The sequence below is a fragment of the Batrachochytrium dendrobatidis genome, assembly GCF_000203795.2.
Source record: "Batrachochytrium dendrobatidis JAM81 unplaced genomic scaffold BATDEscaffold_11, whole genome shotgun sequence".
NCBI lineage: Eukaryota > Fungi > Chytridiomycota > Chytridiomycetes > Rhizophydiales > Batrachochytrium > Batrachochytrium dendrobatidis.
The window spans coordinates 191,814-217,735 of record NW_006281109.1 but is presented as its reverse complement, the minus strand read 5'-3'; the positions used below and the strand labels follow the sequence as shown (position 1 = coordinate 217,735).

General features: G+C 39.2%; 9 protein-coding genes across 9 annotated transcripts; 2 read left to right on the top strand and 7 right to left on the bottom strand.

Moving 5' to 3' along the window:
• Positions 1–41: 41 nt before the first annotated feature.
• On the bottom strand, positions 42–1,972 carry BATDEDRAFT_90755 (uncharacterized protein; the record flags this gene model as incomplete). The annotated part of the gene is made up of 4 exons (XM_006681133.1): positions 42–891; positions 1,000–1,185; positions 1,282–1,479; positions 1,580–1,972. The coding sequence occupies 4 exons, from the start codon at positions 1,970–1,972 to the stop codon at positions 73–75; spliced, it is 1,596 nt and encodes a 531-aa protein (XP_006681196.1). The 3' UTR covers positions 42–72.
• Positions 1,973–8,960: 6,988 nt separating this feature from the next.
• On the bottom strand, positions 8,961–9,980 carry BATDEDRAFT_26807 (uncharacterized protein; the record flags this gene model as incomplete). The annotated part of the gene is made up of 1 exon (XM_006680994.1): positions 8,961–9,980. The coding sequence occupies one exon, from the start codon at positions 9,978–9,980 to the stop codon at positions 8,961–8,963; it is 1,020 nt and encodes a 339-aa protein (XP_006681057.1).
• Positions 9,981–10,306: 326 nt separating this feature from the next.
• On the bottom strand, positions 10,307–14,785 carry BATDEDRAFT_35740 (uncharacterized protein; the record flags this gene model as incomplete). The annotated part of the gene is made up of 13 exons (XM_006681079.1): positions 10,307–10,645; positions 10,741–10,982; positions 11,065–11,740; positions 11,821–12,179; positions 12,277–12,374; positions 12,537–12,808; positions 12,903–12,968; positions 13,050–13,282; positions 13,369–13,422; positions 13,507–13,777; positions 14,068–14,124; positions 14,194–14,405; positions 14,710–14,785. The coding sequence occupies 13 exons, from the start codon at positions 14,783–14,785 to the stop codon at positions 10,307–10,309; spliced, it is 2,955 nt and encodes a 984-aa protein (XP_006681142.1).
• A 942-nt stretch (positions 14,786–15,727) lies between these two features.
• On the bottom strand, positions 15,728–17,224 carry BATDEDRAFT_35739 (uncharacterized protein). Its single transcript, XM_006681078.1, has 2 exons — positions 17,069–17,224; positions 15,728–16,538 (listed from the first exon to the last, which is right to left on the bottom strand). The coding sequence occupies exons 1-2, from the start codon at positions 17,216–17,218 to the stop codon at positions 15,756–15,758; spliced, it is 933 nt and encodes a 310-aa protein (XP_006681141.1). The 5' UTR covers positions 17,219–17,224; the 3' UTR covers positions 15,728–15,755.
• Positions 17,225–17,752: 528 nt separating this feature from the next.
• On the bottom strand, positions 17,753–19,356 carry BATDEDRAFT_13461 (uncharacterized protein; the record flags this gene model as incomplete). The annotated part of the gene is made up of 4 exons (XM_006680948.1): positions 17,753–18,043; positions 18,162–18,419; positions 18,489–18,807; positions 18,878–19,356. Coding segments are annotated over 4 exons (1,347 nt in total), but the record flags the coding sequence as incomplete, so codon positions are not given.
• Positions 19,357–20,613: 1,257 nt separating this feature from the next.
• On the bottom strand, positions 20,614–21,175 carry BATDEDRAFT_13250 (uncharacterized protein; the record flags this gene model as incomplete). The annotated part of the gene is made up of 2 exons (XM_006680924.1): positions 20,614–20,813; positions 20,887–21,175. 2 exons carry the CDS (start codon positions 21,173–21,175, stop codon positions 20,614–20,616), a joined length of 489 nt encoding a protein of 162 aa, XP_006680987.1.
• A 1,008-nt stretch (positions 21,176–22,183) lies between these two features.
• BATDEDRAFT_13395 (TATA-binding protein-associated factor TAF6) lies at positions 22,184–23,843 on the top strand (the record flags this gene model as incomplete). Its single annotated transcript, XM_006680941.1, has 5 exons — positions 22,184–22,306; positions 22,379–22,465; positions 22,526–22,679; positions 22,759–22,830; positions 22,894–23,843. The coding sequence occupies 5 exons, from the start codon at positions 22,184–22,186 to the stop codon at positions 23,841–23,843; spliced, it is 1,386 nt and encodes a 461-aa protein (XP_006681004.1).
• Positions 23,844–23,939: 96 nt separating this feature from the next.
• BATDEDRAFT_26801 (uncharacterized protein) lies at positions 23,940–24,992 on the bottom strand (the record flags this gene model as incomplete). The annotated part of the gene is made up of 4 exons (XM_006680993.1): positions 23,940–23,947; positions 24,043–24,191; positions 24,258–24,481; positions 24,966–24,992. 4 exons carry the CDS (start codon positions 24,990–24,992, stop codon positions 23,940–23,942), a joined length of 408 nt encoding a protein of 135 aa, XP_006681056.1.
• Positions 24,993–25,166: 174 nt separating this feature from the next.
• BATDEDRAFT_26800 (uncharacterized protein) lies at positions 25,167–25,832 on the top strand (the record flags this gene model as incomplete). The annotated part of the gene is made up of 3 exons (XM_006680992.1): positions 25,167–25,179; positions 25,359–25,749; positions 25,814–25,832. 3 exons carry the CDS (start codon positions 25,167–25,169, stop codon positions 25,830–25,832), a joined length of 423 nt encoding a protein of 140 aa, XP_006681055.1.
• Between the last annotated feature and the right edge of the window lie 90 nt (positions 25,833–25,922).

Sequence of the window (25,922 nt, the reverse complement as noted above, 5' to 3'; positions counted from 1 at the left end):
ATCCTGCCAAAAGATCATTAAGCGTGTTAATATATTGTTTTAAAACTTGAATGGTTTTTATTTTCAATGATTTTAAACCATGGGTACAAATGGATCCTCGGTATCACGATCGCATTGAGTAGCCGTTGGGATTCCAAACTTTGTTTTTAGTGGAAACAGCAACTTGGCTGTTTCAGATATAACAAACCGTGTTTTTCCTGATTGGTTCAACACACTGTTTGCTTTTAGGTTAGCTTCTTGAATAGAGTAAAACTTTGAGCAAAGTGCATTTTCAATTTCTTCTGTAGATTTGGTAATGGATGCTACTTTAGCCAAATGGGCTTCGTTCATTTGAATGATTTTGGATTCAAACAATTGGTGCACTTGATCGATCTGGCTCATGTGGTTGGATGTTTGAAAATCATAACTGTCGCTAAACATAATTTCCGATAAATTTCCGTCGCCCATTAAAGACAAAGCTGTCGCTGCTCGAGAGTATGTTTTGGCAAGATATTTGCTATTCTGTTCAAAATTTGAACGATAAGAATTTTGCTGGGATTCCGTCAAGCCAGATCGTTTAGCTTGACCGTTGCCTAATGTTGCGGCGCTAGATATTTGTGGTGTTCGAGCGCTAGGTTTAGATGGCTTAGATGCTGAACTTTTTTGATTACCAACATTGTTATCGAATAAATCTACTTCAGAAAATTCGGCATTGACACTTTTGTTTAGCTTTTCCAAGCAAATGGTTTTGATTTCGTTCTTGTAAGCTAGCTCTCCTTGCAGTTTCTTGAGCTGTTCGCGAAGGTGTTTAATTTTGTTGTCACGGGCCTGCAAGACTTTTTGATAATGTTCTAATAGCTCGCTTTGTCTGACCCGTTGATCGTCAATAACATGGAGCACGACTACTCCCGTCTAAAGTATTATTGCCACATAACAATCGGTGTTGGCTTAAGCCAGCACATACGAGGTATTTGTGAGAGACTATTGCAAGTCTACAAACTTTTGAATAAACAACTGTACCTCTATATCAATAATCCCGTGTCGCTTCATCAATAATTGAAGTCTGGGTACATGATCGCGCAATTTAAGTATGTTTGCATCGGCATGTCGAAATAACCCTTTTCCATCTGCAATTGCATTTTCAAGAGCCATAATCTGTTGCTCATGATTGTATTTGATTTTTTGCAGTCGACCCTCTCTTTCTTTCTGTAGTATTCAGTCAAAAACAAAGGTGATTTAAAATCATTCTTATCCAACATTGGCATTTTGGATTAAAATCAATCGCACAAGATATTATCTTACCTGGACATCAAAGGTAATTCTTGCTATATGGTCAGCAAGTTTGGCTCGATATGCTCTCCTCACATGAGATACATTTTGTTCGTGAGTTTTCTGCAGTAGCTCAAGTCTGTGCTGCATATATTTGGATAGAGCGTTGCCAATCAAACCCAAATCATTCTCAAGTGTATCTTTTAAAAATTGTCTTGCATCTTCGATATCCTGAGTTTCACGATCCCATCATGGTACATAACAGTTATTCAATATGCGTCAAAAAAATCGTCTACGCAATTAAAACCCATTAAATCAAAACATGTATTACCGAAAATAAATCTTGGAACTTGTGTTCAGTATCTCGAATTGTTTCAACACCAGTTTCAGTGGTTTGCGTCGGTCGGTTTACGACAAATAGGCCAACATAGTCTGTCGCATTGAAAAACATTTGCCTGTATTTGACTGATGCCTCATTTTCAGACTGGTTTGAAACAGTATTTGCATAGTCTAGTTTTTCAGATAATGGTGGCAGCAATGGTTTAGTTGGGCGTGTATGAAAAATCGATTTGTCGGCTCTAACCGATGCTGAAAAGCGCTGAAACTGCAGCTCAATATTTTCTGACTCGTCAATCTCTTTTTCAAATGTGCTGTTTTGATGGTCATTGATTTCCACAATCGCTGAAACTATATCAATGGGGTTACTGGGTAATGTCTGGCTCATGAGGGCTGCGTGTAATTCTAGATAACTTTGAATAGATTCGAATTTCGTGTTTGTAAATCCAAAAGTTTGCCACATGTGCTCCAAACACAATATGTATAAGTAATAAAAGCATCCATTTCATATCAACAAATTACTTTTATGAATGAATATATTTTAGAGAGTAAAGGCTTTAATTGGATATTTAGCAAACTATGCAGATAAATTGTAATATAAATTACAGTTTTACTCTACGTTTAAAATTGTCAATCACTTGTATAAACAAAACCACATTTTATGGCATGAAAGAATAACGTTGCTTTCATTCAATGGCAAAAACTGCTAGGATTCCACCCAATACTTTTGAGCGCTGATCAATCAGATTGAAATCAAAACATGCATTCATATTACAGAGTAAAAAGGTAAAAATTACATTTTCAATGTAATGGCACAAGTCTGTAATTTATTAGCGACCAAAACCATTGTCGTTTTAACTAAAAGTAGTTTTGTATTTTTTTGGCGAGTGTGGATCATCAGCATCGGTAGATGAGGATTGTGGCTGAGAAAAGTTGGGTTTAATACCAGGTTGGCTGTGAGCTTCAGCAGCAATAGCAGCACGAGATTCATCAACTGTAGTATTAAAACGAGTTAAACCAGCATCGACACCTGGCCTGATTCGTTTGCGTGTCAATGTATCAGTTGTTGTACCAGAAACAGTCAATGAGGCATCACTCGAGCTGCTGACATTACTAACTTGCTTCAAATGTGCCTTGAATAGACTGCATCGAGTTTCCAGACGCAAAATTTGATTTTTGAGGGTGCAGATGGTGCTAACACGACCAGCAGACTCGTCAGATAATGTTTGATGTGCCCGTTCCAATTCATTATACTGTTCCTTCAATGTGTTGAGTTGTTGCTCAAGTTCCTTGACTTTCTCATCAGTAGAGGTATGCGTAGTTTCGATTGACAATTCTTTGGCTTGTGATTTGGATTTGTCACGTAAAGAGATGATCAATTTTGTAGACTGATCTAGCGCTTGATTTAACTCGTTGATCTGGGAATTTTGTTTTGCAAGTGCTTCCGAATTGAACCCAAGTTTTTCTAAATGCTGCTTGATTTCTGATTGCAGCTGATCACATTGAGCACGAGTTTTTGCTGCATTTTGCTCATAAACAAGGCATTGAGATGTACTGGCTTGAATCTGTTTTTCAAGTGCCATGTTTTCCTTACATAACGTAGTATTCTCGGTTACTTTGACTGCATGCTCTAATTTCATACAAGCAAGCTCTGACTTGGCGTTTTCCAGTAATAGTATGGTGCTACTCAACTGTTTCTGATTTAATTCAAGCTGCACGGTCAACTCTTGAACCAATTTCTCTTTTTCGTCACTTGTATCATTTAGTTGATTCTTTATAGTATTCAGCTCGGCAGACATCCTGGCGTGCTCAGATTTCAACAGCAACTCTTGTGAATCGCGTTTGGCAAGATCTTCATTCGCTCGTTCAATCAACGACTTGGACAGGTCTAGCTCCGACTCGCTCTGTTGTACTTTGTCTTCCAGTTTACTCAACTTCTGATTGGCATCTTCTAACGTCAATTTCTGCTGTTTGCTTTCTTCTTTGGCAGCTTCAAGATCTGTTATACATTGCTTATACTCTACTGTCATGGTCGATATTTCCAGCGCAAACTTTTCGTCTTGGGCAGCATGTACACTAATCATACTCTGCAGCTCTTTGTCCAAATGTTGTATTTTTTCTTGTAACGAGCTAACAATCAGTAGTTGTTTTTCCATCTCATTCTTATAAGATTCAGATTGCAAAACTGCCTCTTGTGATTGATCCCAGTCTATAATGTCACACTGAACTTCAGTAGATTGCTTTGGAATTGCAGTGTGTTGTTGAAGAATGGCCAATTCTTGTTGTAAAGCTTGAACTTGATCAGATCCACTTTGAAGATCTGCTTGTAGTTTGCTGATTTGCTGCTCAAGTTGGTCAATTGAATGCTTGGCAGTTGTGGCGTCAAAAGCCTGCTGTTCCTGTAGTGATAGCATGGCTACATTCTCTTGATACAAAGTATCGGCACGGATTTGTGACTCTTTCAGCAACAACTGTACTGATTCGAGCTTATCGTTTAGTTCTGATACAAGTTGGTCACGCTTAATTTACAAGCAAGAAGATAAATAATAAATGGTTAGCAAACCAAACATGCCATACATTGCTTGATACTGATAAACGCCAATACAAAAATGACATTTCAGGTCAAGACTGTGATAATGATACATACCGATTCCAGCGTATCATTTAATGATTTAACGAGTTTTTTTGATGCCTCGGTAGTGACATCATTTTCCTCGATAGATTCTTGTGCCAACTGCAATGCGGTGGTGAACTGAGCAATAAGATCAGCTTTGGCCTCAATATCGGCGCTCAGCTCTTGGATTTGGACATTGAAATCGGCTTCCAAATTCTTGATTGTTGATTGCAAATCCTCCAAAGCAAGATCTGATGTAGCTGTGCGTTCCAACAACAATTCTTCGTTTGCTAATACCTCTCGCAAGCGCAACTCTGCCTTTTCACTTTGTGTTTCTAAATCACAAATCTTGACATTTGCAGTTGCCAGTTTATCCAATGCGACAGTTAGAGCAGCATCATTATCTTTCTCCAGCACTTTATTCTCCAACACAGTGTTTATCGATTCGAGCTCGTTCGTTTTGACTAAAGCTGTATCTAATGCAGTTTGCAATAAAGTTATGGTCTTGTCACGCTCAAGAAGTTGGTTGGTTTTTTCTTGTAATTCATCACGATTTTGCTCAAGAATTAGTTCAGCTTCATCAAACTGCTGTTTTAAAGCAGCAATACCGTTTTGTGTATTTTTCAGATCTGTTTTTGTAGCTGCTTCACATTTCTCTAGTTCACTGATATGCATATACAATTTTGAAATGGTTTCTTGCTGCTCTTTGATATTTTGGCTCTGCTCGGCAAAATGTGGTCCATTATGACTTTCCGTAAACATTTTCTGCAAAATATTCGTGATAGTAGTGAAAAACTCGACGCTGTACTCTGTAAAAGCAGATAGAGTGGCAAAGTCGGATTCACTGAGCGTGGACAATAGCATACTTTTAAATGATGCCAAAGCCTCATCTTTCAGTTTAGTTTGGTTTTGCAAGTCCTCAATGAACACCGTGCACGATGCGTGTTCAGCTTGCAAATCAGCAAGCTTCTTTTGTGCGTCTTCAAAAAGTATGCCATCATCCTCTTGACGAGATTGTAGCTTTTCAATAAGCTTTAGCGAAAGTGTGTTTTGTTCTGAAAACTCGATTGCAGCCTCCTCATGGGTTTTTTTCAAAGTATCATGATGATGAATACTTTGATCCAACTTGGTTTGAATTTCCATAAGTGCAGAGTCGTGTTCTTGATGTATAGAATCTAGCGTGGTTTTTAATTCACAGATATTGGCAGAGATCTCTATTGCGCACTGATAGACGGGACAAGTAGATGATATGGTATCCATTGAATTAAAAACTGTATCTGTGAGTTTAGAAGTCCAGCAGGAAATTTTTGCAGATACAGTGGCAGGGTCATCCCGAAGTAGAATCAGTAGCGTTTCAAGTTGATCTACTCTATTGCTTTTGCTGCTCAAAATGGACTCAAGCTCGCTTATATGTTGCATAGATTGCTCAAGTTTTTGTGCAGTTTCTGAGGACATAGGAGTATTCAAAACAGCCGTATAAGCTGATTGGAGTTGTGCCAGTGACTCGAGTGAAACTTCGAGCTGATTCTTTAAACTTTCGATTTCTTTAGTAAGCGAGTCTTTTTGATTAACCAGCACGGTGGTATCGGCCTTTTGAGCAGCGTGTTTTGTAGTAAGCGCATCCATATTAGCCTGTACTAAAGCAAGTTCATTTTTGATTTGAGTATAATGAAATTTGGTACTTTCAAGTTCTGCAGTGATAGATTCAATATGGGCGTCAGTTATGGCTTTGTCAGACATGATACCGGCCATTTGCTCAAGTAAATCAGAAGTCTGTGACGCTGCCTTGTTATGCAACTCTTCCACTATTGCTATTTTCTCGGCAGCATTAGATTTTTGCTCCTCAAGTAACTCGCGAGTATGTTCCAACTCTCCAAGAGTTTGGGCAAGTTTTTCAACCGCGGTATCCTCCATGGTATTTCCTTTTGCTATTTTACCCTCCAGTTCAGCAATGTAAGCAGTAAGTGTGTCTTTTTCAAAAGTAGTTTCGGTAAGTCTCAATTGCAGTGCAGTCATGTCATCCTGCATCTGTAGAACTGACAATTTTATATTATCCACATCTGAGCAGGCTTTTTGATTGATCTCGTCAATTTTTGATTGTTGTTTCTGTACACGAGATGATAAATCTTTATGCTCAGCCTCGAGCGTTTCAATATGAGCCATTTGAGTGTCAATACTTGTACGAGCTTTTGCTAGATCATCCAACGCACATTTTTCAGCTGTGGTAACATTTAAAAGATTGGTTTCTAAAGACGCAATATGGCTAGTCATTGCATCACGATTGGTAACAACAGTATCGAATTCAGTTTTCATGATTTGAATACGAGTGTCTAAAAGTGCTTTTTCGGAAATAAGATTTTGAGACTCTTCCAAGTTAGATTGAACAGTATCAAAGTGAAGCTTTTCAAGAGCAGCATACTTGGTGGCATTGTCAGACTGGACATCTTCCAACATACGCTTGGTGCAATCCAGTTCATCGAGTGCTTGAGCAAGTTGATTTGCTGATATGGTAGCTTGTGAAGATTGTGTAGAAAGAGAATGGTTTAAAGTGTTCAACTGTTGTTTCAATTGCTCGATTTCTGCTTTAGAAGTGGAGATATCATCACGTAAGCGCGCAACAAGTGTGTTATGAGACTCTTGTTCAGAAAGCAGTTTTTTTTCAATGGCATCTTTACCAGTAGCCAGTTCAACAATTTCAAAGTCATACAACTGGCTCTTTTTCAAAAGTGCTTGATAGTGAGTTTCAACACGTTGAGCACGTTCTTCAGACTCGGTAGCTTGTTTAGAAACCAAACCCAATTGGTCATGCATAGTGTTGACTGTGCTAGTCAGATCGTCGTTTTTAGACACATAGGCATCTATTTGAGAAGAAAGATGGGTGATTTCAAGTTGACTGCGAGTGTTGAGATCAGCAAAAGCATTTTCGGCTGCTAGTATGCGAGAACGATGCAACTTTTCCACATCATCCGCCTCTTCCGTCAAAATATCCATTTGAGCCTTGAGTGTCTGTATTTCAGCGACCTTTGTTGTAAAATCGTGCGTAGTGGGTCTTTGAGAAAGCACCGCGATCTCATCCATCAATCGCTTACACTTATCTGTACACTCTTTGGAACATTGGCCATCGCGACTTTTGTCAGCACTGTTATCCAGCACTTGCAAGGCATGAACAGACTCGAGTTTTTCCTGAGATTCTTTCAAAGCCAGTTGTAAGCTTTTTATTTCGGCATCTCTTTGGTCAAGATCTGTAGCAGTCTGGAGCTGCCGAGTGTGAGTTTCGATGTTTTTGGCAAAATCCGCTTTCAATTGACAAATTTGAGCAATAAACTCGTCAGACTCTTGCTTATGCTTAAAAGTAAGATCAGATATAGTCTGAGCATTAGTCTGTTGAAAACTATCCAATTGAGAGGCCAGTTTATCTCTTTCCAAGATAGTGGATTTATTGTCCGACTCGGTGCTGCATACAACTGCTTCTAGCATACTAATACGACCACGAGCTTCCTGAAGTTCCTGGCATGCAGTACTATACTTGAATCCAAGATCAATAGTATTATCTTCAAGTTCACTAATTCTCTGTAAAAGAGCTGCTGAAGGCTGGCCACTATCTGCAGTAACACGACTGGCAAAAGACTCTTTGGCACCAATATCCATTTCGGACGTCATTTGTTTTTCTTGCTCAAGCTGCTGCTTGAAAGCTGCAATTTCCTCCTGCAAAGTAAGCGTTTGACTAACAACAAGATTAATATCCTGAACTTGGTATTATTTAAGATTTAATCAGAATAGGTGTGAATATGATAAAGGTAATCAGCAAGCCATCAGATGAGGTCAAAAACAATCTTGCTAGTTTGCAATAAAAAATGACTATATCAATGTGCATACCAATAAGCACAATTCTTATTCGGGTCCGACAAGTCGTTTGGTAATAGAACAATTCAGTACGAGTAGGACAATTAGATGAAGATCCTGTAATGTTTCCGTGGTGTTTTATCACTGTCGTATTCACGTAAAATGCAGCAGGTTTTTATGTTGCAGTGATTTCCCTTTGCTTCAGAATACTGGTTAAATATTCATTTTTCCATTAAAAATCAACTCTTCAATCATCACAGCCATCATATAACACAAACTATAATTTTAAACTAAGATTGCTCTCTTTTGGCATGCGTTGTACGATCAATAAGTTTGAAACCAGATTCATTCATTATATTCTAAATATTGTGTTTAACTGTTCTGATATTGTCAGTATAACTCTACAAACTCTTTTGCTGCATTCTGAAAGTGCAGGCACATGTGTGCTTCTAGTTCAAGAAATCAATTTCAGGAATGTAACTTTTGTTTTCATGTCAATCACCTGAAATGCAGTAAACTGGCATCAATCATTTGAAACATTAATTATACATTTTGAACATTTTGAACATTTAGCGACAATGGATTTGTTGATTCAGATTCAAAGTATATGGATAAATAGGTCATACAATGCTAGTAAATAAGTAATGATGACAATGCGCTATCAACAGATGCTTTATTCTGTTTGATGGTCCAAATAGGGTTTCAAACGGATGATCAATTGGCAGCGAATAACACGAATAAAGCTTCCTGATCGTCGTTCATGACGACAGAAATACAAATGGTTACAAGTTGATTAGCTGTTCAGTTGTAGATTCAATAATAATTCAGTGATGAAAAGTCGGACTTTATTAATAAACATCATCTATACTGGTCATCACTCTTTTTCAATGGATCGCATATCTACACCATCGAGTTGAAATTATCTGGGTTGCTGCTGAAAATTATATTGTTGTTGATACGCTCCATTCAACTGCTGCTGCTGTTGCATTTGATACTGCTGCATCTGTTGCTGATACTGCTGATCGTTTATGTTAGTATAGGGTATGACGGGTGCGCTTGGTTGTATTGCATACGTCATTGGCGGCCTTTCCATCATCTGAGGCACTGGCTGTTGCATGTTCATTTGTGGTGGAGCTGACATGGGTGGTTGATATTGTGGGTAATACGTATCATAAGTAATATTGGGGGCATATGTTACGTATCCTGCTGAATTGGCTTGAGTGTATCCCGGATTAGGCGAATAAGTTTGTTGTTGTGTATACGTTGGAAGCGGCGGATAGATTGGTGATCCAATAGCTGGCGATCCCATCGGTTTTGGTGGTTGACCCAACATTAGAATACCCTGTTGTGCTGTCACTCGATTTCGTATAATGCGTCGACGACATTGATGGATAATACACGCAGCAACTATAAATAATACTACTACTGTAGCAATTACCCAAGTAAACGGTGATGGCGTACTGCTCGAGCTACTTGCTGTACAATTGGGTGTCATGAGCGTCACCCACGCGCTCCTACTCAATACTCCCGTCAAATTCTGCAAAGTATATCCCAATTTGAAGGTCATTACACTGTAATTATTGTAAGCAGAAACCATGCCAGTATCCATTATTCTATATGTAGTGCCGTTTTGATACCATGGCCCAGTAGACATGGCTCCGCCAGCATAAAACGACTGTCTAGAGCCCAGAAAGCTTACACTCACTGAATTGGTGCTGCTACACGTACCCATACGCGAAAATGACATGGTTGTGTAAACGTTACTAATCAAGGACAGATTACAGCTGACTGACGTGCAATCCGAGTTGGATGCACATGCCAAACCCGAGCTTGATGATACATCCTGTGATATTTGGTTGCATGTGGTAGCGTACGACTGACTGTTGATAAGAGTGTCAATTGAAGCTTGCGAATGGAAAAGGGTAAAGCTTGTGCTCATTGAGTTGAATTTAGTAAAATCAAAATCAAAAAAACACAACCTATTCAATTGCCAGATTTACACGTCACAGTATTACTCGGTAAATAAAAGTACCAAAATACATAATACATTGTCAATCTCCTCCCATTTACTGGTTAGCATTGCGTTCTCGTTCGTTTCATAAAACGTCAAATGTACAATCAAGAGTCAAAATAAAGGTTTTTAAAATACTGATTTTATTGAGATATCAAATGAAACGATACTTGATTAGCTCACTCAAATTGTATGGTCAATTAAATAATCAGCTCAGCGTGTTTGTAAAAAACATTTACTTTTAAAACATGAGCTTAAAATCGATTGGAATCAGCTTGAGAAGAAATAATACTGGCTCTGTTTGATTCTGTTTTGGGTGCAGCATCTACTGAACTAGGTACATGCTTGCTCGATCTATTTGAATCCTTGACAGATAGCTGGCGTACAAAAGATCGCTTTTTGGAGTGTCGAGATTTGATTGTAGATGATCTTTTTCTTGAACTTTGTTCATTTGATGCTTCAGGTGGCTCAGAACTGCTTTGGCGTATAATTTCAACATCTGTGATATATTCGTCTGGACCAATGTTTTTAAGCTGTTTGGGATCTTCGTGAGAAATTACCGTACGGCAGATGGCGTCTGTCCATGAATTCATCTACATGTACAAATTTTATCACAATATAGTCAGGCATATATAATTTAAAAGCTACATATAAAAACGATACATTTTAAAGTCGCAATATATCATACTTTAAATTCATCTTCAAATGGAATAGCGACCATGTGATCTTCAAAATAAAGCTCCACTACATTGGTGAACCCATAATCCGTCTCTTTCATAGATCTAACACTGACAGTGTTGCTAAATCCGTGATAGAAAACATTGTTTGGGTCAGCATGAAAGCTGCATCTAATTGCATATGCTGGATCAAGAAACAAGATAATTCGAATACGTCTCCACTGCTTGAGATTACGACCAATCTGCGTCACAGCTTTAGCATTCAATATGATGATTAGTCAATTCATGAGTACAAATTATTTAAAGCAATAGTTTTAAGACTACAGCAAACTTACCAGACTTGTTTCGCAAAATAGATTGTTGGTTAGACTTCAAACGCGCAATCTCTTCCAAAGTCGCGGTACTTTTGTTGACAATCAACTGGGAAGTTCGAGTTTTATCTTCCTCATATTTTTTTTCAAGTTTATGAGTCTTGGCTTCGACTTGCCCCTTGAATATTATATTACCCAAGGTAGATGTTTCTGCCTTGGTGTCAATAAAACTCTTGGTTGAATTATTATACGACATGCGAGACCTTGTGGACCTGTTGAAGGGTTTGATAGTAAATAATGCCTTGGACGTCATTTGGCGAAGAAGCGGCGTGCCAAGAAGAATAGATCCAACAATTATCACTGCAAGCTGAATTGTACCATTCTCGGAGTAAAATTCTGTTTCAATAAGACTATAGCTCATGATACCTTGAAGGAGAGTAACAATCGCCAGCACAGTGATGATATAAATGGAATGAATGGTTTCTCGAACGTTGTTAAAAAGATCGGGAATGGCACGGATATAGTAAGCGAGGATTGTCACGGCTACTAGAAGCGCAACAATTAATATTCCAACAATCACCAGACCCACAGTTGTCCCATTGCTTTTATTCACGCATGCCCATACATATGTGTTGGTGGAATCAATGTACACTTCTGTGCTCTGGAAAGAGGCTCCGAAACTAAATCCAATCAGCACAGCCTATAAATGTATAAACTGCTTTAGACATTCAAATTTATCTTGTACAACATACGCTTCAAAAAATATACATGTTATCCTACCAGCATAGTTGCTACAATCGCAGCCATTATTCCAAACAGCGCGGCTTCTTTTGTCAGTATGGTTATATAATTACTTAATGACATGGGACGACAGAAAATTACATAGAGACGCAAGCATTTGGCAAATACGGATGCCATCACAATAGTAATACCCAATACAGTGGGAAAGGTCCGTAATTGACACGCAAGAGGTCGATATGCACCAATTTCAGTAAATACATTCAAGGGAATGATTGCCAATCCAAGCGCAGTGACGAGAAGAATGTAAGGCGACGAAGATTTAACATAGGGTTCTTTACGGTAAATCATGACAATAATGGCAAGAATAATGCAGTAGGCTGATGCTACCATAGCCATTCCTACAAGTTTTAACAGAATTTGTGGAAAAATAAAACCGATTATGATTGGTTGAGATTTAATCAAACAAGTTAAAATGTAATGTTTAAACCAACATACCAATCATGACTTTTGTACCAGTGCTCTCCCAGTGAACATAAATCTCTACAGTTGGTGTGTATGCAATTGGAGTGTCGCTGAATGATCGATTTCCACCCCTATATTTATACATTCAATGTTGCACAAGCAATTGAAAATGCTGTTAGTTATCCAACACAATTGCCTAGACATACAAGGATGATCTTGTATTGATTGCAGCTGTATGCTTGCAACTCGTTTAATGTTAAACCTGGATTTCAAAACTACAATACGAATCATACCATGAAAATTTGGCTCGATTTACAGTAAAATTGTATAGTCCGTTATTTCCTGAGCTAGATAATAACGCAACTATTGGTGCTGAAAATAGTGTAGTGCCATCATATTGGTTTAAAGTGTAAGTTTGTGGTACGAGATTTCCGCTGCTGCCAAAAATAGGTGACATGAGTGTTGTATTTATCTGGGCATTTGAAAGAATATCGGCAAGTTTGACTTGGTTTTGAAGGGTTCCATTGGATAATGCCCTTGCATCAAGTCCAGACGACGCGATTGTCTAAGTTGGACAATAATATTTTGAAACCCAAAGATTTAAAAAGTTTGTCACAAAACATATTGATGGCATGATAAAATAATAAGCTTTACAATACCTTTTCCCATGCTCGAGCAATAGCATACATGCCATCATATCCGATTGCAACCAAAGACGAAGGCCACTAACCAAAAATGCACGAATATCAGTCAGTATTCCCAGCTACTATTCTTGAATGCAAATCCAAGAAATCTATAAAACGTACCGTGTAGTTGAAATCAGAATAAAAATACAATGGACCATATGACACACTATCACTGGCTGCATTTGGATCAATTCCTCCATATAATTGAACCTCGGGACTTGCCAATACTCCACTAAGGTATGTTTTGAATCGTGGGATAAAATTCAGATAGTTTGGGTTGTTGGCAAATGGTCCATTGACTTCAGATAATACAATAGCTGATTTAAGCAAAGATGGTGAAAGTTGAAGACCACCTAGATAATATGGGCGAGTTGATTCATTTTTAGTATTAGTGAAGTAGGTTTACAAAGATTTAAGCTATTTTAGATCAAACATGTACCCCATCGCGACGAAAAATAACTGGGATCAATGCCAGCCTGTGTAGTTGTCCATACTAGATACGTAAATCAAATGGTCAATTTAAAATGCAACAATCCAAAACAGTGTTTAAATTTATAAAGTGTAATTAAAAACATACCATAATTGGGACCAAGGAGTCCAGTCAAGTTTGCCATGTGTAAGCAATCTGCGACTTGATCTGCACCAGCCAAAACATTAAAGATTCTCAAATCTGTTGATTGCAAAAAAGTAAAAATTGGCCGCAATACATCTGAATAGTTGTTGGTTGAAACAGGTGGATCTGGAATCAACACACTTGCACTAACTTCAATGCCATAATTTGGATAAGTCTGAATACTGATTTTTGCCGCGGTTCTAAATACTGCATCACCACCGTATGGCATTGCAATCTGTTTTAATCCAATTTACATGTGTAGTTTGCAAAAATAAGTAGAATTATTAGTGAAATAAAAGTAGACAAGATTTGTTGCACATGTATTCTTACCCGATCCCATCCAAAATATTTAAAAAATCCAATTTGAACATTAAGCTTTTGACTCCAAGTAGTAGCATATCGAAAAAACAATGGATATCTGAAATCCCAAAATGAATGTACAAACACAAGTTAGTACCAGCTGGGCTTGATTATTTTAGTTGAATCTTGACAAGATTCATCATATATCAATAAAAAACAAGGCACTTGCAAGGTTTTATCACTGAGCTGATCGCCAGCAGCGCCAACACTAAATCCAGGTGTCTAAAAAATAGAATTGGTATAAATCAAAAGGTACACCAATATGACTGATTTAAATAGCGGCAAACTTACAGATGGACAAGTAAGAAACACTGGCATTGCTATAGCAGTCGTTCCGGGACCAATTACAGCATATTGCTTTTTCTGCGTGCATACGACGCTAGTATAGTCGTACACCATAGCAGGATAGATTGATGGAGGAGGAAACGTGTTACCAACTCTAATTGTTGCATCGGGAAGAATATCATTATTGCTATTGATTTCATAGGCAGCCATTCGAGCACCTAAATGGGTTAAATAACGCAATAAAATGTCATAAAATATTAATAATGATCATAGTGCTGAATAAATCATTGGTTAAGAATAATGTTTTGGATAAGTGGGAGTACTAGTTCAAAAAATTAATTTGATATATGGTGAAACGATAGATAAGTCTACACTATGCGTTGCATATTACAATGCAAAACATATACTGTATTACTGTAAATCTGTAAAAAAAGTAAAACCCCAAGAATTCCTACTATAGTATTTATAGGAAGCGGATTCATGACAATACACCCCATAAAACGACAATGTGAATGAACTTACCAAACGCGAGATTATCCATAACAGGATCACCAAAGTCGCCCATAATATACAGGGACAATGTAGTGTACGTTTTCATAAGTGGTCGTAGCGCCGTGGTTTGACTTGATACAATACAAGCCACCAATAATGACTTGTATAGAGTTGAAAAATATCGCATCCTGTCGTATTAATAGGCGCTCGAATCGTGGATAAGTTGAACTCTCAAGTTTGAATAAAGCTCAGGTGTTGGCTAAACACGTCTATGCTATTGAAGATGGCAGATGTAGATGTAATTCAAGCTATCCAGGCCCACTTGGTATCCTCAATGGCGTATTAGATATAGACTATACGACAAAATTGTCAAAAAATATCTGCTGTTTACACTTTAACAAGAACACAATATCTGAAAGTGCAAGGAATGAGATGTTTATGAAGCCACAACAAACTATAATTTTGGAAAAGTATTGCGCCAAGATTTGTTTGAATTCTATTATCAAGCTTATTAAGCTGTCAACAATGTACCACATTGGCTAACAAACATTTTATTCCCAGTAATTTTATTCCGTGCAGTAAAATGGTTGAAATGTGCTGAATTGTGTGGTAAAGAATATGAATACAATGATGGCGCATTCTTGGATTCATCTTTTGGTTATCAGTGGATGTTTGATATAACATGGATATAGAACCTAAGAAAGGGGCTGATAGTATTGCAAACGTATATTGGATTCCCAAACTTGATTAAAGGAACCAAAATTGAATTACAATTGCATGGCATTGATCAGACTGAAAATGAAAAAACAACAAGAATTGCGATACACTACATGACTAAGAAGCCATGCGGATTCAAAGTCTTTTATACACAAACTATGTTTTACGCCTATCCACCTGGTATCGGAGAGATAAGCGGCTCCTTGCATTTGCTACGCTTTACATATAAATCACGCTGCATGTATTAATGCTTTTAGAATTGTCGCAGTAAAACCCAGTTTATCAATTTTTGATAGAATATCCAGCATAAAATAACAGAATAGCCAGTTTTAAAAGAGACCAACCTAGAAAATAAATGTTTATTTGCCACCCGAGGTGCCAAGACCCATAACAGACTTGAAGGTGTCGTAGATCCACCACTGGAGACCAGTGAGGGTACCAATCATAATCACACGAGTACCAAGACCCTTGGTAGCGCAGTTGAGGTAGCCAAATTCACTGGCAATGGAACCAAGAGATTTTCCCTTGTTGGCAGGCTTAGACATGAGCGACACGAGAGTATCGGCAGGATGCGACACGATAGCACAGATCACACCAGCAGAGTAACCAGAAGCAAAAGTAATACCGAGCTGAGTGCTTTTGGAGTATGAGTCCTTGGGATTAGTAAAGACCTTGGTGTAGAACAGCTGAACAATCTTTTCAAAGAAAAAGAACTTGGCAACAGTATAGGGAATCTGACGAGACCAGAGGGGAACAAGCGAGCCATAGGGGAACTTGGTTTCTGCACGAGCAGCACTCATAGCAGAGACAGCGGGGAAAAAGCCAGTGGGGAAAGTGCCTGGGACAGAGGTTTGGACCTTGACCTTGACCATCTCAAGAGGGCAGAGAGCCATATCGGCAAAGAACTCGGCAGAAGCAGAAGCTGCACACCAGATCAATCCTTTGTACTCTTGAGCGTTCTTTTCACCAGCCATTGTAGAGTACTGATCCTTGAATATTTCATATAGACCATACTTGAACATACCCTGAGCAGAGTAGCCAAGCAAGGTTGGGAACCAACCCTTCATCACGGCAGTAACACCTTCCTCGGCTACAATGGTACGAAGACCAGAGACCAATCCCTTGTACTTTTGGGGGTCGACCTATAGATTATCATAAGTTTCAAATCGAATGTGTGAATATCAGAGTAGCACTTTGTCAGGGGAAATGCCAGATGAATCGAGTATTAGACTGTGAATGGATTGAACAAGAGCAATAATCGGGTCCAAACAAGGCTGGTCATCCAAGATCAGTCATGGAACAACATGGCATCAAAACAGCATGCAATCAAATTGAGTGGGTTTGAATCGAGGCTGTGAGTACAAAGCCAATAAAGGATTGATGGCCAAGAACGAAACGGCAACAACAATCAATCAGACCAAAAGTGTTTATAGTAAAAGTAGACATTTCTACATTCATTACAAGGTCATCAATGTCTTGACAAGAAAAATTCATACTGGAGTGATCTGCACATGCCGTTGCTCAATGGCCATCAAGGGCACTGGCAGATCAAACGGAATCAACTCAATTGATACAGTAGACATGGGTCACAATATACACAACAGTGATGATCTAATGGAACAAATGCAACTAAAACATCTTTGGCCATACGAATTAAAAAACATAGTATTACCTGCATATTGCATTTGGTGACATCCAGAGGAGTGATGGCAGTGTGGGTTAATCCACAGGCAAGAACACCTCCAAGCATGCACTTTGTATAGTAGCTTGTATCATGAGGAACTGAACCAGAGAATCGAGCATCCCACTTAGGAGTAGTCATGGCAAGTGTTGATTGTAAGGAAAAGAAACAGTGGAAATTATTTTTGGATTTAAATCCGTTCGCTTGTCGATTTCATTGACTCGGTTTGTTCGTGCTACCCAAACCAAACCAACTGGTGAATTTTATGAAAAGAGCAAGTTTATTGAAATGTGTATATTTTGGGTTGTCGAGATCCACCGTTTGTATTCTCCTCAAGAGGTATTGTATCTTGCATAGATCTATCTGCATTGATGGATCTACGTATATCCAAACTAGACCTTGGGTTTGTATTCTCAAAATCCATGGCTGATACAGATTGAATTACCGTTGCTCCTGATTCACGTCCAGTTGGCACCCCTTCACCTTTTCTCTCGGACACACAGTCTTGATCAATTTGACCAGAGTCGCGGCCAGGATTGGCCTGGTCTTCCTTGCTCTGTGGTATTTCAATCACAGATCTGCTTTCAACTGTTGCAGGGGTGACTAATAATAGATTGCAAGATTCAAAATAAAAGTTGGTAACCCATTCCATCATACCATGCATCATGCAAAAATTCAAGATTTACCATTACTAGGAATGACTAATCCACCAATGACCACTTGATTGCCTTGATTGCCTTGTTGTTCTTGCATCGCACTAGCAATCTGTGCTGCAAGTCGATTGTTTTGCCATGTCGAGTGTCGAGTAATGCCAATTTCAAATAGTGACACTGATCCACCATGCAGTACAATCGAACTTAGCACCATGAAAGCAACAATCGGAAACAAAGGCTTGTAGTCAATTTGCAAATAGATGACAGCAATCATGCAGTAAAACAGCGCTCCAACTCCAATTGGACCAAACCACTATAATCCAACAAGTCATTGCACAGGTACAGTTAGATGCATAAATCAATCACAGCATTACGCAGTCCATCTGGACACATTCACGATTTCTACATGAAATCAAATACACACTACTTACACCACAGAAAAAAACCTCTTTTTGATTCTTGAGTGCAGGCATCCATCTGCTCAGCAATACGACAATCGGTAATCGGCGCAAAAGGACCAGCCATAGCGCGACCAATATCATCCTCCAAATAGAAAGCACTCCTTCAACAGCAGTGTATTCATGCCATGGAATCAACGTTCCAAACACGATAAAAAACGACATGTTGATGAGCGCATCAAGAACTTCTTGAATATGCGTTTCTTCAATTTGTCTATTAAACCAATCATCCTAAACACGGTCGGTAGCACTACATTAGTAATAAGATTCAACGCAATACACGAATTCATAACCACTCACCCAAGACAATATAGCTCCAACAACAAAACATCCCAGCACATCATCTACACCCAAGAGTGACAAGGCCCCCGTCGTTACCAATGCAATGGCGATAAAGAATCCCAAAATAGATTCTTTATCGATCCATCCATTACTCTCTGCACATTTGAGGGCTTTGCGAGACAAAGTGCCAATAATGACTCCGAGTACAATGGAAAGAACTACTTGGTAAATAACAACATTGACCAACCACCATCCAATAGCCTCTCCTGTATTGCTCATACGCCAAATATAAACAGGAAAAAATACCAATGGTGCACCAAACCCGTCATTGGATCCACTGCGCGTATTATAAAAACAAGGTTAGATTTAAAATAGTTGACCATGATTCAATCGGATTAAAAAATCACCTCTCGGCCGATAGCAACAACCGGACATGATACGGAATATGCTTTTCGGCAAATTTTCCCTTTACGATGGAATTGGCCAAAACGGGATCTGTGGGAGTTAAGCAACCTGCGATAATCAGTGCTAGCTGCCATGGTACACCACATACGACCCAAATAGCCAAAGCAGACATCAACCACATGTATAACATGACAGGCCCAAGTAGCATCGTGATACTTTGCCGCTCTTTCCAGATAAAACTACGCGGAAGAGAAATCCCTGCAACAAGACATTGAATAGCAATGACCAAGCGAGAAAATTCGAGAATGACATGATTGACTTGTCCTGGAAATAGGGCTTCTGGATTAAAAATATTGCAGCCTGCAGGACCAATAATAATGCCAAATATCGTTGCAACCATGGCTTCAGACATGTAGAGTCTGTCCTTGACAATCAGCGAGATAAGACCAAACCCACCAACAAAACCACCTATGCAATCCGTAAATCATTTATACTCCAAGTTAAAAATCAGGATATTAACATGATTCAGCAAGTTTTAGTCCCTACAGGGCTTGGCATATACACCACACCTAGAAGTAGATACGTCAAATGAGCAGTTCGTAGACCCGGGTCTTCAGGAATCAATTCATTCCATGTGCCATGTGAAGAATCGATGTGGCCTATCGTCGTATCCATTTTAAAGTTTGTAAAAGGTGAAACGTCGAAACAGCTGCTTGATAAGCTGCCGCTTGTAGTGATGAGTAACCCTTAATGGCTCGCTAATAACCAATGGACAATGCTTGGGTTCTATGATAATACCCAACACAACCAGTGTATATTGGATGTCTCGTTCTGTCAAGAATAACAGTCGAGTGGGAATCCGTAATATATGATCTTGTAGCGGAGTGATGTTAGTGTAGCTTAATGTTACTTGTGCTGGACTGTTTGGAAGACACTATTTTTACCAAGACTAAACTCCGACTAGTACAGTTTATATTAGTGTGTAGTGCTGTATCTGTTTAGCAGCAGATTCCATATCATCCAACATTCACTCCATACAGCAATGAGTGATTCCATCACGATAGCAGTAGTGAAAATACACTGAAATAATTGATGGCTATCGAGTAATAGTTTGAAAAGCAAAATGCATGGAAGCAGCTCGAGTCCAGGAGATTGTGTATAATGAGCATATAATGCCAGTTCTAGATTATGCCAAAAACCATTTCAGAGACAAACAGCTCCCAGTCTTGTCAATATAATGAGATTTAATGATAGTATATTCAAGCATATTGAAATCGTGTTCAACCATTGTAACCTGTTTCAAGGCTCAAGATTCTTCAAACCCAACCGAATTTAACCTGTATATTGTCCATTCATTTAAACTTGAAGTATTCAATGATATTTACGTCAACTATACATGCAGTCGAGTCAAATACACGGCCGACTAACAAAGCACTACAAGATAAATTGGCTGTTTACAATCACAGAAACATTGGTTTGTAATCGAATTTTTTATATAGGCATTATGTGATGTCCAGACAAAGGCAAAAAGAAATCACGGTAAAAGTGATGGATGCAAAAAGATACTGCAAGAGTAGCAGCTATTATATATTGCAGCAAGAGACATTATTTTGTTGAGACTGCACTGAGCGTGAAACAATAACTGCTGGGCGACGAGGCCCGACCTTTACGCCATGTTGCTCAAGTTGTTTAATGTCGGCATCTACATGATTCAAAATACGAATAAATGCATTAAAAATCAGAGATTGAAGCTAAAGATAACAAATGCAAGACACTTGCCAGAAAGCTGCGACACATCTCTTGACAAATCTAGCGAATTGAAAATGTTGGTACCAAGAACCAAAAAGGCTTGCTCAACTTGAAATCCAGTCTTGGCAGATGTTTCCAGATACAATAATCCATGTTTTTTTGCAAATGCCTCGCCTTCTTCCTTGGTCACTAAATCAAACAGTTGAATAAAAAACTTGCATTCCAGTCCATCATGCAAAACACTGCAAACAAAAACTGGTACCTTGGCGTTTAGCCTCCAGGTCACACTTGTTGGCAACAAGAATAGTCATTACTTTGTCATTGCCATGCTGATGCACATCATCCAACCAACTCATCAGATGCATAAATGTATCTCTTCTTGTGATATCATAAACAAGTAGACATCCAATAGCACCTCTGTAGTATGCGCGACTGATGGATCTAAAGCTTTCCTGACCTGCAGTGTCCCAAATCTGAAGTTTAACTCGCTTGTCCTGCACACGGACTACTTGCGATCCAAACTCGATACCAATGGTTGTTTCAGTTGGCATATATTCCTAATTGTAAAATACCAGGGTTAGTGTGGACGACTCAACCCAAGATTAGAATCAAAGGCTAGTTACTTGCATTGTTTGTGAATCTAAGCAGAAGACAGGATTTACCAACACTACTCCGAGTAGAACAAAGTTTAAATTGATTAGTCATGCACAGCAATAAGACTGATTTAAGCAGTTTTCATACCCGCTGTCGCCGACACTGGATCAAGACAAAGGTTGGTTTGACAGTACACACAAGTGATGGAATAGTGATTGTCAGTATTCTATTAGTCTTTATCTCTTATACAAGAGTGATTTGGTCTGTACAATAGCATCAGATGAGCATGTTGAATCAGCCCAGCTGTCACAAATGATATTCCTGTTACCTGATAAACTACAACAGGATAAATAGAAAGAGTTAGCATATCGTACTAATACAAACATGGACATACACAAATGATGGAATCGGTATAGACTGCCTTGTAGTTTGACAGCATTGATCGAATTACAGAATGCATCACAGTAACAGTCAGTAATCAAGAGAATCAGTACCTTGAACAAATATTCATACTGCTGGTTGCTAGAGGCTCCTGGTGTAGGGTTTCTACCACTCATCCGATATTAGAGTTTGATGGTTTAGTTTAGTAATGAACTATGGCCGTATTCACGTAAAGTGGAACAAATAAGGGTGTTTGATAAACAGTCAATCTCATGAAATGATAACTTGCTAAATTTATTAGGAAATAGTGTCAACAATGAGTGCTCGCATCAGTTCCAATCCATCACACACTTGTTCAATCTTGAACTCTTTTATAAAAACGCTGCAGCTTATATATGCATCATAGACATTGTTTTAAAGAGCCGAGAATGTCGAATCATTTTATAATGGAAAATCCCAACAAATACTTGACCATTGTTTATTCTAGAGCAGTCGCTGCAACATGTAGTTATAAATTCATCACCCTCAGGTACATGGAATAAACAAGTTGTTGCATTTGGCACTTGCACTGCTTACAGCACATCATGAGTGTTTTTCCAAAGGAGACCATTTTGGCCATTGCAGAGTCTGTGGGCGTATCGATGCAAGACGAAGTTGCAACTGTTCTCTTGCAGGATACTGAGTATCGCATGCGAGAAATCATTCATGTACATTACTGATTCTAGGCTTTTGTTATTCATCTGATCCAGCACTTACCATCGTATAATGTAATGATACAGGAAGCCGTCAAGTTTATGCGACATTCAAGACGACAGAAACTCACATCTGCTGATATCAACTCTGCATTGTCTGTTCGTAATGTTGAGGTAGGCTTATTTTCAGTTTTAAATCTTGGATCTATACAACTCTTGCTGACTCGCCATTAGCCATTATATGGATACATCAATGGAGCTCCATCCAACTTCAAAATGACTTCAATGGGCTCTCAGGTACTGTACTACCTTGAGGATCAAGAATACGATTTAGACGATTTAATCAATAGACCTCTTCCTCCTGTTCCTTTGGAAGCTACCTATACAGGTAATGATGTGATTGATGTCGATTCAGGTTGCTGATGTAACATGAATATTAACTTATAGTTGAATCTGAATTCTATTAGCACACTGGCTGGCTGTTGATGGTGCTCAGCCCAGGATTGTTCAAAATCCAACCCCATCTGGTATATACGATTGTTCAAACTCCAATTTCACCCAGCATAATGCGATTGTTTGATACTAACCACTTGTCATACTAGATGGACAAACCACAACAGAAACGCTTCAAGCAACAACATCTACTATTCGTAGAGGAGAGAAATCCTTGACTTCCACTAGCGACACAACTCAGCACCCACTCTTGGTAAAAGAAGTTCTTACAAAAGAACTTCAAATGTACTATGAGAAAATCACCGAGATGCTGACCAGCGAGGATCTCGAGATTCGCTCATTGGCAATTGAGAGTATATCTAAAGATCCAGGCGTGCAGGGTATTATGCCCTACTTTGTACAGTTTATTTCAGATACAGTGACAAGATCACTCAAAGATCTGGAACTCCTCTGGACGATTATGCGGTTTACTCGAGGGATTCTATCCAATGTAGATTTAGATCCAGAGCCTTATCTACACCAGCTGATTCCATCGATTCTAACGTGTATTGTTGCAAAGAGAATGACTAGAAACAGTAGCGGGGAGACAGCGGGGGATGAAGATCATTGGGCGTTGAGATTATACTCGGCCAAACTTGCTGCTCATATCTGTGTGCAGTTTGGTGGAGCATATCCAACACTCCAACCAAGAGTCACCAAGACATTGCTAAGAGCAATGCTGGATCCACTGAAGCCTTTGGCAACAGTGTATGGTGCTCTTGCTGCTCTCGCAGCATTAGGAAAGCAAGTGGTGTGTGCACTGGTGCTTCCTAATGTCGCTGCACTGGGAATGCGATTGGAGAGACAAACTCAATCTCCTGACTCTCCACTACCAATTGATGTTACTAAATGTACCGATCTTATTCAGAGTCTAGTTCTGGACCAATTGCATATGGACTTGACGGATGCAATGGTTGTTGCCAATGCTGAAACTGCTCTTTCCAACTCTACTGTTGATCGTGCTACTATTATTGCTTCTCTTAGAGAGGAGTGGGCTCATTCTCGGCCTTTAGGCATCTTTACTGATCGCATCTGGAATGCATTTGAACAGAAACAATAAACTCATTTCCACCCCAAAAGTCAAGTCTATCGATCCCTCTCACTCAATACTTTTAAAAAGGAAATTCAGAATAAGGTTGTGTATTGGACAATCCGCTTAGAAACCTATCATCATATAATTTAAAATGATTGAAACCAAATCATTCCAGATTCAACTGTTAGAACTAGAATCAACACTACAAGATTGCATATCAACTTACGAAGCTTTTGGAAAAACCACTTGTTCTTTCCAGCATTGTACCTCTCCTCAAAAACCTTTTTAAGAGCCTTGCGAGCTCCAGCACGTTGAGATGGCTCCTTGACAGACTCGCCAGTGACAATGGTCTTGAGGTCAATGTCAAGATTGTAACTACACATGCAATAAATAAGTATTTGTCAACACCACAATCAGTAGGCTTATCAAATCTACACTTACCGAGTGGGCATCATGTGGTTGAAGTTGATAACCTTGATGAATGGCTTAATCTTGGATCTCCTGGCAACCTTCTTCTGGCTCATGCTGCTTGTGATCCTGAGAGGGTAACGTTCAACGCCAGTAATAATGGCATGAGGGTAGGGACGTTCCTTGGTACCTTCATCAAAGTTCTTGACAATGACGGCCTTCTTACCAGCGTAGCGGCCCTGGAGCACGAGAACAACCTAATCATGACAAAACGGATTAGTATCCATTGAAGTATATATTCAAGATTGACAGTCCATCGAGTAGTATTGGTAAACATCCAATGCTGTATTTCTATATGCAGTGATCTATACGCATAAGAATTGATAAACAAGTATCAAAGTAGCAGTTCCATGTGATGTGGACATGCAGCGAAAAATCATCCTGAATGACTACTTGGTTGCAGGTTGGATTGGTCGGCTCAAGCGAAATATGCATCCATCCACAACAAGGTATAACATAAAGTGCATAAGCAGATGAATTCATACGCATGCATGCATGGTCTATCCATATCAATCCGTAGTGGATGGATAGTTTTGTAGTTGCGATGTATTGCATGTCCAACTGTGCTTGCAACTCAAGTCTGCCTGGATGAGATCAAAAGTTCATGATCTGCCTATTGAAAGCAATAGGATTATATCCTACAAATCCAATACTACTGATAGAGACAACAGAAATGGTTACCTTTCCGGGCTTGAGGAAGCGAACCATTGTAACAAAGTATGGAGTAAGTGAGGGGAAGAAAGTTGATGTAAAACGATTTCAACCAACTGCAGTGAATTTGTCAAAGACCCGTAAATATCAACACCCTCAGGAGAATAAATGTTCAGTAAAGTTACGCACATTCAAGTCACTGGCAATAGTTTCCATTACGAATAGCACCAAATGTCAACAAGAGGTGTGTTGCCATCCAACCATGCACAGTCATGCATCCATACAGTCATGCATCCACACAACCATGCATCCATCTATTCATGCCTTTGTTTAAACTCACTACTGGAATATCTTTATCCCGTGGATGCATGACAACTTGTATTGGATCATAAATGGAATCCTGCTAACTTTATTCATTTCTAGGCCGTTCCGGTTCCACTGGTACCAAGTTGCGCATGACTCTGGCTTTGCCTGTCGGCGCAGTCATTAACTGTGCTGACAACTCTGGTGCAAAGAATCTTTACATCATTGCTGTCAAGGGCATCAAGGGCCGTCTTAATCGTCTGCCTTCTGCTGGTGTCGGTGACATGGTTCTTGCCACCGTCAAAAAGGGTAAGCCCGATCTTCGTAAAAAGGTTCATCCTGCCGTTGTCATCCGTCAGAGAAAGGCATGGCGTCGAAGAGATGGTGTCTTCCTTTACTTTGAGGACAATGCAGGTGTTATTGTCAACCCCAAGGGTGAAATGAAGGGATCTGCCATCACTGGTCCCGTTGGCAAGGAGTGCGCTGATATCTGGCCCAAGATCGCATCGAGGTATTTTTATACAACTATTCTTTTGTTGCACTCTGCATTGACTAACAATCCTGTTTTTATTTAGCGCTGGTACTGTCGTTTAATGTTGATTCTCTGCCACATCTTTGACGTTTTAAAATGGATTAGATGCAATGGACTACACATCTCAAATGAAACTGCGTCTTTATTCAATC

Excerpts from the sequence above, each read along its gene's own strand:
- BATDEDRAFT_35739 (XM_006681078.1), bottom strand. The coding sequence starts at position 17,218 with ATGACTACTCCTAAGTGGGATGCTCGATTCTCTGGTTCAGTTCCTCAT. Across the intron at positions 16,539-17,068 it reads TCACCAAATGCAATATGCAG|GTCGACCCCCAAAAGTACAA; the intron begins GTAATACTATGT and ends GATAATCTATAG.